This window comes from Ambystoma mexicanum, chromosome 4p (genome assembly GCF_040938575.1).
Source record: "Ambystoma mexicanum isolate Mex_15411 chromosome 4p, UKY_AmexF1_1, whole genome shotgun sequence".
In the NCBI taxonomy this organism is placed as follows: domain Eukaryota; kingdom Metazoa; phylum Chordata; class Amphibia; order Caudata; family Ambystomatidae; genus Ambystoma; species Ambystoma mexicanum.
Window position 1 is genome coordinate 1,199,010,916 of NC_090927.1, and position 15,205 is coordinate 1,199,026,120.

The following is a 15,205-nucleotide window of genomic DNA, read 5'->3' on the forward strand; positions in this document are numbered from 1 at the left end:
CATATGTTATTGATAAGCAACGATATACTATCAAAGGCAGTTCGCACCCGTGGATGAGCGCTGGCATGTGGGGCTGTCTGGGGCGCGAACAGCCAAGGTGCCAAACAACATGTACACTTCAAAAGGTATCCCACGCCAAGGGGGCCATCAGTCACATGGCCTCCTCAGACCCCGTGTCTCCAGCCAGGCCTCCCCTTGAAGCAGGCCGCCCCCCTGCAATCCACATAAGTGTGTCTCCATTCAGCAGTCTTCCTGTGCCTTATCTGCACGCCCCAGGCCCATCCATCCCACCCACCCTCTATCAAAGGCGGTTCGCGCCAGTGGATGCGCGCTGTCAGGGGCGCGAAAGGCCAAGGTGCCAAACTACATGTAAACTTCAAAAGGTATCCCACGCCAAGGGGCCATCGGTCACATGGCCTCCTCAGACCCCGTGTCTCCAGCCAGGCCTCCCCTTGAAGCAGGCCGCCCCCCTGCAATCCACATAAGTGTGTCTCCATTCAGCAGTCATCCTGTGCCTTATCTGCACGTCCCAGGCCCATCCATCCCACCCCCTCTATCAAAGGCGGTTCACACCCGGGGATGAGCGCTGGCATGGGGGGCTGTCACGGGCACAAACGGCCAAGGTGCCAAACAGCATGTAAACTTCAAAAGGTATCCCACGCCCAGGGGCCATCGCTCACATGGTCTCCTCAGACCCTGTCTCTCCAGCCAGGCCTCCCCTTCAAGCAGGCCGCCCCCCTAAGACCACGAAATACATACTTCATTCACAAACACACCCCTGTTTCTAATACTTTATAAACCACGTGATATGTCTCATGAGAACATCTTTGTGCTTTGCAAGTCAACTCCTGATCGTGCTACCTGGCAACCACTGAGATCTACGCTAATCTGCTCGTCGTCGTGCTATGCGTGAACTTCTTTGACCGCTTGGAGCAAACCCATCAGTGTGCTAACTGTGGCCACCCACCTATTCTCCTACAACATACTGCTCTGCTTGCTGAATCCAACTGTTTGTTGGTCAAGGTAAGGCCATGTATCCTAGTCATATTTCGCAGATTTTTAAATGTCTATATGCGAGTAGAGTACACAATAGTGCTATGTTTATTGGTCTCATTGCTATTGACTTGAGTTTCCATTGCTATGCTATCAATAGATCTATTTATTTTCATCTGTGTCTATTGTCATCGAATTGCATCCTTCGGGGGTCCAGTCTATAATGTAAGCATGTTTCCTTCTCGTGCAAGACAGAACATCCAAGGGACGAGTCACATGTTCAGATTTTAGTCACATCATTTATACATTTCTGCAATTTATGCAAATACTAAGCCGCACATAATGAACTGGTATAGTTCCGGCGACCAAAACAAACCTTGCATTGATCATTGTATGATTCATTTACTTTTGTATCAAATCTTTATTCATGAAGATTGTATAATAATGTCGATATTCACTTTTCAGATTTATCAACAATGCCTGCCTGTTTGATTAGCGGTTGCCCTACGAAGACCCATGCGAAATCTGAAGGCACTACAATGCATGTATTCCCGAAAACTGTTGATCGAATAAGAGAATGGGTCAGTCATTGCGGATATCCACTGGATGAGCTGGAAAGTAGAGTCCAACAAGTCTTACAGGACAAGAGGGGTGATCGATACCGCATCTGCAGCCGGCACTTTTCCTTGGACATGTACACAACATCTTGGGTAACAAAGAAGAATAAACGGCGAACGACACGGAAATTGCTCAAACGCTATTCCATCTCTATTCATCCACATTCCTCCACCGATGAGTCAAGTGTCCGGATTTAGCTTTAGGCCTTGCGGTAGTGTGTAGGTAGCCGAATGGATTAATTGATATTGTAGGTGTTCTATCCCTTGTAATAATTTCGATATTGATATGAGTGTATAGCTTTTTGAATAATAACATTTATCAATATATTCTTTTTCAATTTCATAACCCACAAACGAAATGTATATATATGGGAACAGGGAACTGTGCTGTATTGTGCATTTTTCAGTATTCTGTCGCCTTACATGGCTATTTTTAATATTGGCATTTCATTATCAATCATTAATTTACCTTTACAACTTCTTGACTATCCCTTGAATCTGAAGCAAGAACATTCTACATCCTTGACGTGGTCGCAGTTATCGACCACTTCCAGCGCGTATCAGGTAATCTTAGTAGGCTAATCCGCTACAGACTTGTTTCATGCATGTCAAGTAATAGTTTTATTCTATCGTTTTATTATTTTACCGAATGTTTGGTTCGTGCTTTCCAATTGATCTATACCTTAGTTATTGTCCACCGGTGTTTGTTTTCAGTTATAATTAGTGTTATCCATACTAATGCAAGTACTGTCTTTCAGGGAGATGCTGAAGCGTCTGCCACATTTACAACATTTCTAGATGTTCTTCACCAGCAGGAGGTATGGATTCTGACAGCTCCATCGTTTGATTGTTCTACACAATGTTTCATTCGTGGTTAGCCGTTGATATGTACCTGTGCTGTCGACCCCAGGTGTGTGTTATGTTTTCACTATTGTAATCCTCACTAATGCAAGTACTATGTTTCAGGCAGTTGATGGAGCGTCAACCCCTGCACTTGATGCGGAGCCTGACATTCAAGTAATTCCAGGGGAAGTGGAAGCGGGACAATGCGTATACGAATCGGCGCAAAAGCTTTCGGAAGTGCGCACTAAATTTGCAACATCCATAGATATTCTTCAGCAGCACGAGGTATGGATACTGACAGCTCCAGCATGCGTAATCATATAACGTGATTCCATTTGCTATACTTTCTTCCGTATTAACGCAAGTGCTGTGTTTCGGGGAGACAGAGCTTCCACTACAATCACAACATCCCATTTTGATGATGCAGATGTAAAGGAATCGGAGAAATAAGTCGATGAAATCTGCATATTTATATTTTCCTTGATTGTTTTAGACAATGCATCATTTGTGGTTATCTCTTTATATGTACCTGTGCCGTCGACCCCAAGTGTGCGTTATGTTTCCAATATTGAAAACCATACTAATGCAAGTACTGTGTTTCAGGGAGATGCTGATGCCTCCTCTCCAATACAACCATTCATGGCAGTCCATGCAGAGCCAGAGGTTTGGATACTGACAGCTCCATCGAAATAGATCATCACTGGTCGAATACTTGTCGTTTGATTGTTGCACACAATGTTTAAATCGTGTTTGGCTATTGAGATGTACCTGTGTGTTCGTCCTCACGTGTGTTTTATGCTAACAATATTTTGATACATGTTTCAGGGAGACGATGGAGCCTCATTCCGTGCTGTCTATGCGGATACAGAAAATATAGTCGTTGCAGCGCAAGAGGAAGGGAGGACATGCGGAAACGAATCGGAGCTACAGCGTGCAGATGTTGAAGGTCGAGTCAAAAAAGTTGCAAAGAAAAAAAACAAAAAAAGGTTAGTTACAAACAGTTAATAACTTTAAAAAAATGTTTGTGCTGGGGACTATTGTATGTTTTTTTCCAGTCAATTGCACTACACTTTATCTTGTGTTTAAACTGAACATCCCTTTTCCAATCTCTCCTCTAGTTACCCGTGGGTGTCAGAACTATACATACACAGACAGTGAAGCGAATGAGAGATGTTGCTTGCCAGACCATGTACACTATGGAGGAACTATTAATTGAGGCGAGGCGTGTTCAGGCTCGAGATGGCATTGGACCATTGCTACAGTGCGACCGCACCACCACAAGAAGATGATATTGAATTGTATTGAAGATAGCTCTGAAGTAGTTGCAGATCAATCTACACCCGCCAAAAAATTGCCACCCAAAAACATGTCGACATTGTTGTTCTCCCATCAATGTTGAGGTAGCAGATGTCGAAATGACAGAGAATGAACCAGCCGCAGCATCCATAGACGCATCAGAACTTGATAGCAGCGATATTACTTTCCAATGTGTTGCAATCTCTGCAACGTCACAGGCCGAAACAACGTTGACGCAGGATGACAGTCTAATGACAGAGCGCAAATACATTGTATTCAACAGTTGTTTGATGGAAATTATAAGTATGCTGAAATGTGGGCATTCAGTTAGAGGGAAAGTATGTGGAAAGCCATTGATTAATGTGACTCGTCAAATAAAAGGCAGTAACGTCAAAATAAATGCCCCCTGTCGTTTAAATCATAGGTTCTCATGGTCTGCACAAACAATGCTGGGGAAAATGCCAGCAGGCAATCTACTGTGTGCAGCTGCATCACTTTTTAGTGGCTCCAGTTTTAGAAAGTTAGAGGCTTTCTTTCAGTTTGTGGGACTCCATTTCATTTCTAAATCGCTGTACTACATATACCAACGTGATTATCTGTTTCCGGCCATTAGTGATGCTTGGAAAATTGAACAATTGTCTCTAGCAAGTACATTCGAAGGGAAACGTTTCAGGCTAGCCGGCGATTGACAGTGCGACAGCCCTGGATTTTATGCCAAGTACTGCACCTACCACTTTCAGGACATGTATAGTAAGAAAATTGTGAGTTTGGTGGTCGTGCAGGTAACACAATGTACATCTTCAGTGGCCATCGAGAAACTAGGATTTATAAAATCGGTGGAATATCTACAATCAAGGGGAATGCACAATGACCTCATAGCCACGGACAGACACGTGTCAATTGCCAAGACAATGAGAGAGCATTTCCCGCTTATTAATCATCAATTTGACGTATGGCATCTTGCTAAATCAATCAATAAGAAAATCTCGGCTGCAGGAAAAAATAAGGTTTTGAAAGTATTTTGCAGTGGTCCCAGTCTATCACCAACCATCTTTGGTGGAGCTCAAAAACTTCTGAAGGGTCAGTGGAAATACTACTGGAAAAATGGTGGTCACTGATGCACCACTGTATCAACGTTCACCGCTGGTCAGAAAACCTATATTTCCACCAATGTGAACATGGCCCTTTGTCCCCAGAGGAGGCAAGGATGAAGTGGTTGATTCCATCTTCACTGACACACAAAGCCATTGAGAAGATTGTTTTCGACAAAACTCTATCAAGAGATTTGAGAGGACTGACAGAATTCTGTCACACATGAGATTTGGAGGTGTTCCACAATATGTGCCTAAAGTAGAGGCCAAAGCGCTTGCATTTTAGCTTTAGGGGCATGAAACATCGCACTCTACTAGCGATCTTGGCCCATAACAGCAATGTCGGACGTGAACAATCTAGGACTAGGGGTAAAGCAAGGATGCCTCGCTACACTAAGGTGTTTTCAAAACGAAGTAAGCAATGGGTGATCAAACCAGTCGATGATGAAATGCAGTTCGACTTTGTGAAAGGCCTTATTGTTGCTGTGTTAGAGAAGCACAGATATGGAATTTTGGACGTTTCTGTGCAGAGCAGTGATCCATTGCCACCAAACATTGCAACTGTGCCATGTCCACCAGAAGCACAGCTGGTTGTGAAGTACAAATCCCGGTTTAAATAATTGCATTACGATTATCTTTTTGTAAATAAATGTTATTGTACAGTGTACCTGTAACCCTAACCCCTACCTTCACCATCATGGGTGGCGAACAAGCTGGGTGTCATCTTTGAATTCTCTCTATTCCTCATATATCTGTATGTATATATTTTTCTCATGTCTCATCTCATGTAAATGTAAATGCTGCACACTGTTGCGCACTGTTAACGGAGGGGAGGCTTGCGTATTGCAAATAATAAAACAAACAAACAAATCTCACTTTTAACTCGACTCCTGTGGTACTTTATACTTTCCCTGACCTTCCGCCAAAAATTAAATGTCTCCATTTGGGCTGCAAAGCTCGCAGACAACGAGGACAAAATTGGGGGCCTTAGAACGCGCCAAGCGGGCCGTGGCATTTGGGAGAGAAGCCAGTTCGCATTTGCACATTGTGGCGCACTACATAGAGGGATTCTAAACTTCAAGTTCTCACAGATGCCTTTACTACGGGATGTTGCAAATAAAGAATGCGAAGGACAGCGGTTTTGATTTTCAGCTCGCGCCCAGAAGAGGCCCACAAATCGCACTGGAAGTATAAGGGTCTATTGTTTTTTGACCTTGAGACAGGGACCATGCCGAAAGAACTTCATTTGAAGGGGGTGCGCAATAACGTAAGAGACGATAAGGCCGAAAATTCAGAAACTAGACCGAGTTTCATTTTAGTTCAGTATACGAAAAATCGTTGTCAAGAGCACGGTCCGTTTTACAGACTGCATTACGCAGACACACTGGAAATTTCAAATATAATGTGAGTAAATCTTTAGACGCTTTTATACCGGAATGAAGAATTAATGAATGGATGCATGAATAAATGAATGAGGAAAAGCAAGGAAAACGTGTTAGTAGTGGGCACATGGGCATGCAGGTCCACTGGTCTCAACGATCTCGGTCCTTGACCCAGCCACTTTTCCCTGCACTGTCTACCTGCACTTCGGGACTGTCTCTGTATCATTCAGCCCCTTCTCCCGGCATTTACCTTGCACTTGCCACCAGCTGGCCCTATTATTTATCTTGTATTCTACTAACCATGTACAGCACTTTTACCCCCCTCTCCCTTTCCCCATGCGCGAGCTGAAAGACACCTGGCCTAGTAGGATCGTTGTCTGTCTGCCCTTGTTCCCCCCCCCTGCCTCGTCGCGCCTTGAAACACTTGTGTATAGGCGCGTTACAAATGCCATATCATATATCATATCATTCCACACGCATGTAGACTAACTGTCGTTTCTCATTGTGTGTTGGCCTCGATTTATTTCGTTACTTTTCGCATTGATTTTAGAGCCGAATATACTCCATTGAACTATCCTTGCAAGCAAATAGTTTCTGATCGGCCGTAATAAATAAAATGAGTAATATTAATGAAGATCGGCTGGCAAGACTAATTATAATTTTTTTGTTTTCATAACAGGTATTTGCTCCCCTTCTGCTACTGTCATCGGTTTGAGACACCGGCAGACGGATTCTTCAATAGACACCTGCAGCTTCGTGTGAACAACTGGAGCACGTTAACCATATTATGGGACGATCGCCATGGGCCCACATGCCCTTACGCTGTACTAGTGGCTAGAAGCAACATATCAACCTTTACGGTGGACTAGTGCCTAGTTGATGGAACAGCCTTGCGGTTCACCGTGCTTCCAAAGTGCTTCTTTTAACGAAAAGCAACACCCTGTGTACCATAAAGGAACAGCGCGTGACTCACGATAACATTTTAAGGATTTGCGGATACAGATAAAAGAAAATAAATAGCTTTCGGAGTTCATATGGCAATTGCTTAATATTCTCTAAACATTTAATGTCAAATAAATGTACTTTACCAAAGGTACCGTGTTGCTGTTTGATTTTAAAGTACAGTTTCATATTCCGAATTGTGGCGCGCTGTGTTGTGAGATGGTCTGTGTTGGTTTCCGGGTTCTGGGTGGAGTCGCGTAGAAGACGACTGGGCGCGTTTGCCTACGCAGCACAGAAACGTCACGGAGAGAGGCGGGGAATATGAATGTTTTGATAATATCAGGCTCGGGGGCGGGGGATTTGATTTAGTGCCGCAGAAGCAGGTCAGCCAGGGCGATGTAGCAAGTGATAGGATTATCACAAAATGGCGGCTCCCTGGTGCCTGTTTTCGCTTGCGTTTAATGGACGAAAACTCGGGTAAGGTCCATAGGAAAGTTTTCTAAAATCGAGCCACTTAGGCTTAAAAAACAACCGACCCGTAGGAACAATAAAAAAATTTACTGGACCATGCCTTTAAGTATTTTCCAGCATTACAACTGAGAATCCTGCAGGTTCTAAGATATACCCAATTTACCTGTAATACTTGCATAACTTAACAAAAATGTGTACCCCTCTGTGACCGCTAGCACTTATATTTGCCACCTTGATCTGTATGATTGTGAAAGGTGTAGTTCGGAACGCTTGTTAACTGTTAAGAGTTGGTTTCCTGCCCACCATCTGCAATTAACCATCTGGAATTTGGTATAATTGAACTAGCCTTTTCCGAATGTTTGGTTTACAATGTTCAAAATCTGTTGAAGAATCAAACCCTCACATGTTGCATTTGGTATGCTCACTTTAGTGCGCTGTTTAAAGGTAATAAAGTGCTCTAATGCGTGACCTTTTTCAAGCTTATAATATGAATGGATGAATTACTGCTCAGATTGACAATGCTGTAATGTTAGACATGGGGCTACTATTGATGTCACTTAATTTCAATATATTCTAGTTAAACCTGGGATTATATTAATTATGGTTTCCAATTGTATTTATTTTTTTGCATTTAGTCCAGTTCACGAGCAGACTACAGAATGTGGTAATCCATCTTTGAGTGCACATTCCACTGCATCTTTGCAAGGTTTTAACCACCAAGGGCCGATTGGACACATGCCTGGCTATGTTGAGCAGACGGAACGTCGCCTGGCTGCATGTAAACTTTCTGATGCAGGAAATCACACCATTACTTCAATTTCCGAAGAGCCACAGCAAAACCCTTTGTTACAGCCATTCCCGTTAGGGGAAAGCAGTGCCAACAATGCTGCCGAAGGTGAGGGTAAAATATATTGGGTTGAGTGCCAAACTCACTGCAGTTACCATATATTGTACCCTAAAATGTTCCTTTAACATGCAAATTAATGTTGATACTTGCCTCAATTCAATATTTTATCAAAATTTTCTGGTCTGCAAAAATCAGCAGGCCAACATTTTAGGATGAATTACTTTGCGCTATTTTCTTTTAAGGGGATCAAATATTTTTTGCCATTTCTTCATTCAGTGTTTATTTTATTTTCAGCCATTGGTTTGTCCGTTTCACTCCTCTTCCTTAGCTATGGCATGTGTTGTGCTATGCGTTCCAGTTGAATGCCGTAAAAAAAAAAAATGTGAATCGTGTAATTGTCTCCTTATTTGCAGATTAATCTTTCTTTATTCTGCTTTTTCAAATTTGTGGTATTTTTTTGTTTTAAAAAAAGTGTTGTAAAGTATTGTATCTTTTTAGTTCTGTTTCAAACTACTGCTCTGTTCCACCACTAATTATCATTGTTTTGGCACCCCTAGAAAACAGCAAGGGTGCAGCTTGGTATGTGACGTGCAGCTGCATAATTTTTCCATGCAGACCTGCAGCTCCTAATGTTGATATCTAGAATATTCATAATGTTCTGTATTTATTTTTTTTGTAGAGTGCTCAAATAATATTGGTGTGGCCACTTAGCATAGAGTGACAATTCGGTATGCATCAACCGAAATTTCATATATCGTGTGTGATGTTTTAATTATTTGGAATGGATTCCTTCTCCCCGCGGATTCTTGTCTTTTGATATACCATCCCCAGCACAGCTAAGCTGAACTTTTTCTGCCATAAAAGGGTGCATCGCGGCTCCATATCTGCTCTGCCCGATGTCCTAGGTGCCCTGCACTGGACGTTACAATGGGGTCAGTATATATTGTGTCACTGCACCCCAACCATAGTTACTTTTTCTGCGCACTCTGTTTGCTTCAGGAACACCGATACTTCAATATTTTGAAAATTACCTACTTCTGCAAAGGCCTCTGGCTTCAAGCCCTGTTTGAATTACAGTCAAGCGATGTCAGATTCACGACCGCACAGGATTGGTCTATAATGCCTGGAAGAGGAAATCGACCCCAGGACTGCGCTTCATGTCAATCGAGACATCTGAATGCTCTCTGGGGCAGGCAGTGAAACTCTGTACCTTCTAATGGATTTTTTCCTCCCATGGATTCCTCATCTATGATAATCCTAACCCAGTCCAGCTGCTCTTTAAAAACATTTCTGCCACCAGGGAGCGCAGCACGGCTCTAGCTTCGACCCTTTCCACCGCCTCTTCTCGCCCCAGATAGGACATAGAGTCCAGTTTTTCTGATGTTTGTTAATATGCTTCGAATCATGTGCTGTGCATATAGTCACACATCTAGTGGTAATCGCAGAGTATTGCATCTTTCTTTCGAGGATCAAAAGGGGACGTCGAGCCTGGGTGTGACTGTAACACTATCCCTAAGGTGACGCATTGAGGTCCCTCAGATTTTTTCTTTTCCCCGCCCAACTAGTTGGTCGCCTTATGCGGAGCTCGTCTGAGTTGATATTGCTAAAGTATTTATTTGTTGTCCAACGACCGATGGTCGTTTAGTCTTTGACGTCTCTTCGACTACTTCATGGATCCCTGCGTCAATGACATCCAATTGCTGTTTCGGCGACTGATGCATCGATCAACATCTGTCTACCGCGTGGCCTTGGCCATCGGCCTGGCCCTTACAGTAGGAAGAGTGGGACCCTGCGTTGATTCTTTTACCGAGCATGCATTTCCTCTTCCCCCGGTTTCCTTTTTGGGGACTGGCTGCCGCTTTTCACCTCTGCTTTGGGAGAGGACTCCATTTAAGTTTTGTCCATTTTGCAACGGAAAATACCCCTGGAAGGACACCCATTGCAAATACAATAGGTGCTTACCTCGTGACCACGACGAGAGATCCTGTAAGTCATGCAAATTCTTTCATCCTAAGACATTAAAACCTAGGTGGACTAAGAGATGGGCGGCCTACACGATGGAAGCCAAAAGTGGTTTCCCCCCGTTGGGGCCGTCGCGTCGGATGACGACTCTAGCGGCAGCCATGGCTCCAACCTGGAGGCCATAGTCCTTTCGGCAGAGCAGTCCGGTTCCCATGTGCCCGTCCCTGGCCCTAATAGACCACTGGTACTGTTATGGGGAGTTCAGACCCGGGGACAGGGGCACACATGCCCCCCAGAGCTTCCTCAATGGATCTGTCGAAGAAGCACCAGGCGCCAACAGGCCCACCGAAGACGTCAATGGTGCATGCCGAACCTCGCAGTTCGGCCCCCTGCCTGCATCCATCTTCTCGGCATGCGTTCAGGCATCAGGTCATAAGGGCGTCTCATCTAAAAAAAGCACATGAGTGCCGACACGCGGTCTAAGAACGCGTCAGCCCCTAAGGTTTCGGCAGAGCCGGTAACTGCGACGACGCCTACAGGCATGTCGAATATCCCTCATACTACAGCCACTGAAGTTAAACTAGAGTCTCACGGCTCTTGCTTCAGCCGCAGAACAACCTAAAAGCACCTCCTCTTGTTGAGAGGAGTACTCTGAAAGCCCCCAGCCCCTCTCTAGGGCTTTAACTGATAAATCCCCTCCCTCTAGAGAGCCTTTCCCTCCTCCAGATACTTCCTCCTTCATCCCTGTTGATTAGAGAAGTTCGAAAATTACATGGACAAAATGTCAGTTTATAGGCTTTGCTTAAAGTTTCATTACTCCTAAGAGACCTAGGGTGTAGGACTCCTGCCCCATTCTACCAAAGCTGCAGAAGCTTTCAATTCAAACACAAACTCATCAGGAAGGAATATTTGAGTTTTCTGAGCCAGAGGAAACCTATGAGAATCCCTATTGTCATGAGGACAATCCTTTTAGGCAGGACACAACCGACCAGTTCCAAGATTGGGGACAAGATCAACCAGCAGATGAAAGGGCCTTGGCTCTCATCCACTTCAACTCCTGACCCAGACGTCATTTGTGTGGACCCGCCTTCCTCACCTCAACAGAGGCAGCTATCGCCAATCGATGACCAAATGGCTTTCAATGGCATCCTAAAGAGGGCTACAGTCCACTTCCAAATTGCCACACAGGAGGCTGTTCACAATGCTGATTTTGACATTCTAAAGGAAAAACCTCCCACAAGTCAAGCTATTCCCCTGCTGAATTCCAGTGGGTGCTCAAGACAGTCACCCACGTTATTGTATCAAGGTCCACCGGCCAACTCAATATCATCCACCAAGGAGCAGACGCCTATTACCAGCTCACCTGCAAATCCTGCTGGCAGCGGTGCAGATCCTTCAGGGATAGGGAGCCATAGAAGTCGTCCCCATTCACCAGGTAAAAAAAGGTATTCATTCAGTGTACTCCCTTGCACCCAAAAAGATCTCAACATGCGCCCTGCGTTGGACTTGCGCCCAGTGAACACATATGTCAAACCACAAAAGTTCAGAATACGACTGCATTGCAGGAAGTAATCCCACTGCTGCTGCAGGGGGATTACATGGCAACATTGGACATGAAAGATGCATACTTTCATATTTCATTGTTGCCAGCTCACAGAAAGTACCTAAGGTTCATGATAGAGGACAACACTATCAGTTCAAGGTCCTTCCTTTCGGCATTGCCTCAGCCCCATGGGTGTTTAAGAGGGTACTGGCGGTAGTAGCTGCACACCTGCGCCGGCAGTCCATACCAGTCTACCCTTACCATGACGACTGGCTAATAACAGGAGATTTGTGCAAAACATGCCTAATACCCAGAAGACAGTAGATCTCCTCTTAAATCTAGGGTTCTTGATCAATGAGAAAAAGTCCAGCCTAGACCCCAACCAAGTCGAACAGTTCTGGGGGCTGTAATTCGGTACAAAGGCTGTCTCGTCTTTCCCTCCGAGAGGGTTCAAAACCTGCTGTTCCAGATCCCTCACTATGTAGCCAATCGCGAGGTGACCTTACGCAAAGCCATCTGACTTTTAGGGATAATGGCCTCCTACATCTACCTAGTTCCACATGCACGTCTGTGCATGCGCCCCACGCAAGGTGGCTCTCAAGCCAATGGTGTCAGGCCAGTGGACAATGGGACGATCTAGTGGTTGTCTCGGCAGCCCTCGTTAAGTCACTGTAATGGTGGTCAAGGGAAAACCTTGTGAAGGGGAAGACCTTCACAACCCCCGCAGTAGAAGCCAATCTCACCAGAGACGTATCTCTGACATGGCGTGGGGGCTCACCTCCTTCATCAGACGGCGCATAGCGTGTGGTCCCCAGTGGTAGCATCCAACCACATAAACCTGTTGTAATTGCTAGCAGTGTTCAAGGCCCTTAAGGCATTTCAAACATGCCTTCAGGGGAAGACAGTCTTAGTCCCCACAGACAGTACTACGGCTATGCATTACCTAAACAAACAAGGGGGCACTCACTCTCCAGGGCTATCCAAACTGTCACAGACCATATGGAAATGGGCTCTCAAACACAAGATGTTCCTCCTGTCATAACACGTTCCATGGGAACTCAATCTTTTGGCAGACGATCTCAGCAGAGACTTCCCATTACCCGTAGAGTACGAGTGGCAATTACACGCAGACAATATTTTCAACGTTTACACAGACTGGGGCTTCCCAGAGATCGACCTGTTCAACTCTGGAGAACACACCATGCCCAGATTACGCCTCCAGGTACCCACAGAACGGTTCCAAGGGGAACGTCTCTACATAACATGTACAGGGAAATTTGTCTACAAGCCCCTCCCCCCACCCCACTCCCCTGCTCAGCAAGATGCACCAAGAGCCAGTCACAATGATTCTGGTGGGCCCTATGTGGGCCAGCCAACCTTGGTTCTCCCGTCTCATGGCAATGTCGGTCTCCCCTTCCAGGAAACTGCCATGCCCCTACAACATGCTGTTGCAGGACAGGGGGGGAAGACCTCATCCCTGCCCTCAAACTCTCAATTTAGTGGCCTGGCTCCTGAGGTCATAGAGTTCGGACACCTCCAACTCCCTCAGGGATGTATGGACATGCTCAGGGAAGCACGAAAACCCAACACTAGACACTGCTACTCCAACAAATGGAAGCACTTTATCATCTGGTGCAATGGCTAGCGCATCAATCCGATTGAATGCACACCTAAACATATTGTCCTGAACCTAACTCCCCTGCTAGATGCAGGTCTAGTTTTCAATTCCCTAAAAGTCCACTTGGCTGAATTTTCAGCATACACCACGTCCCAGAAGAAAGTCTTGTGTTGGAAAGTTCCAGTAATAAAGGCTTTTATGGATGGGGTAAAGAGAATTCATCCCCCTGTTTCCAATCCAGCTCTCGGATGGGACCTGAACATTGTACTTATTAGACTAATGGGGCCTCCATTTGAACCTATACGTAAGGCTAGCCTTAAAGCACTCGCCTACAAGACCGCCTTCTTGGTGGCAATTGCATCAATAAGGAGAGTTGGTGAACTGCAAGCCCTTTCAGTTCAAGACCCATTTGCCACAACTCATAAGGATAAGGTGGTCCTGCACACTCAACCACTAGTTGTGCCTACATTTATTTCAAAGTTCCATGTAAACCAGTGCATATAACTACCCTCCTTTTTCCAGAATCCCACTAACGTGGCTGAAAGAAACCTCCACACACTAGATGGGATGAGAGCTGTAATCTGTTACCTGGAAAAGACAAAACCACTAAGAAAGACGGACCAGTTTTTTGTTTCAATGACAGCTGGTAGATAAGGGGACCCTGTCTCTAAATCAGCTATTTCAAAGTGGATAGTGAACTGCATCACACTGTGCTACACTCTTGCCAAGAGAGATCTGCTCCTCATGCCTAGAGCACACTACTCGGGGCACAAGGGCTACCATAGCATTAATTTCAAAAGTTCCTTGAGTTCATTTGTAAAGCAGCAACCTGGAGTTCTGTACATACCTTTACACAACACTATTGCCTAGATACACATGCTAGGTCTGCTTCTCAGGTGGGACAAGTGGTGCTAAGACATCTCTTTTGCTACTGTTCTTTCACACATCCCACCATCATCTCTGGGTACTGCTTGCTAGTCTATGCACAGCATGTAATTCTAAGCAGATTACCAAGCATCAGAAGACGTGCATTACTTACCCTAATAGCATTTCTGATAATTGTATCTGCTTAGATCCACATGCGCCCACTCTTCCTCCCCTCATGGAGTAGAAGGAACATGGACATCTTACACCTTCTCTCTCTGTACTCTCTCACGCTAATCATAAGGCTCCCTCATGGCAGAAAAGAGACCTCGACGTGCGAGGGATTTTGGGTACACTACACGTCACTTTAGGGATAGTGTTAGTCACACCCATGTCAACGTCCCCTTTTGATCCTCAAAAGAAAGATGCAATACTCTGCGATTACTACTAGATGTCGAACTATATGCACAGCAACTGAATCTACGCAGATACAATCATCAGAAATGCTATTATGGTAAGTAATGCATCTCATATTGAAGCGCCTTGTGACTTCAGTCCCTTTTTTCTGTGCACTCTGTTCGCTAATCAGAAAATGCTATGAGTTTTTTTCTGATACACCATTCCTAATCTGTCGAAGGCCTCTTGTTTTAATCTGTGCACAGATTTTGGCCGGCAGATGTCGGACTTGTTTCCTCAACAAATGTGTTTATTTTGCTTGGGCGAGAAGCAAGATCCC

The 15,205-nt window shown here is 45.0% G+C and overlaps 1 protein-coding gene across 4 annotated transcripts in view; it reads left to right on the top strand.

The window, feature by feature from the left end:
• Positions 1–15,205, top strand: part of BUB1 (BUB1 mitotic checkpoint serine/threonine kinase) — a 1,594,853-nt gene that overhangs the window by 1,107,771 nt on the left and 471,877 nt on the right. For all 4 annotated transcript variants that reach the window (XM_069606846.1, XM_069606848.1, XM_069606845.1 and 1 more), the window contains one exon: positions 8,271–8,530. In XM_069606846.1, the coding sequence (XP_069462947.1) occupies positions 8,271–8,530 (260 nt within the window). The remainder of the gene's footprint in view (positions 1–8,270; positions 8,531–15,205) is intronic.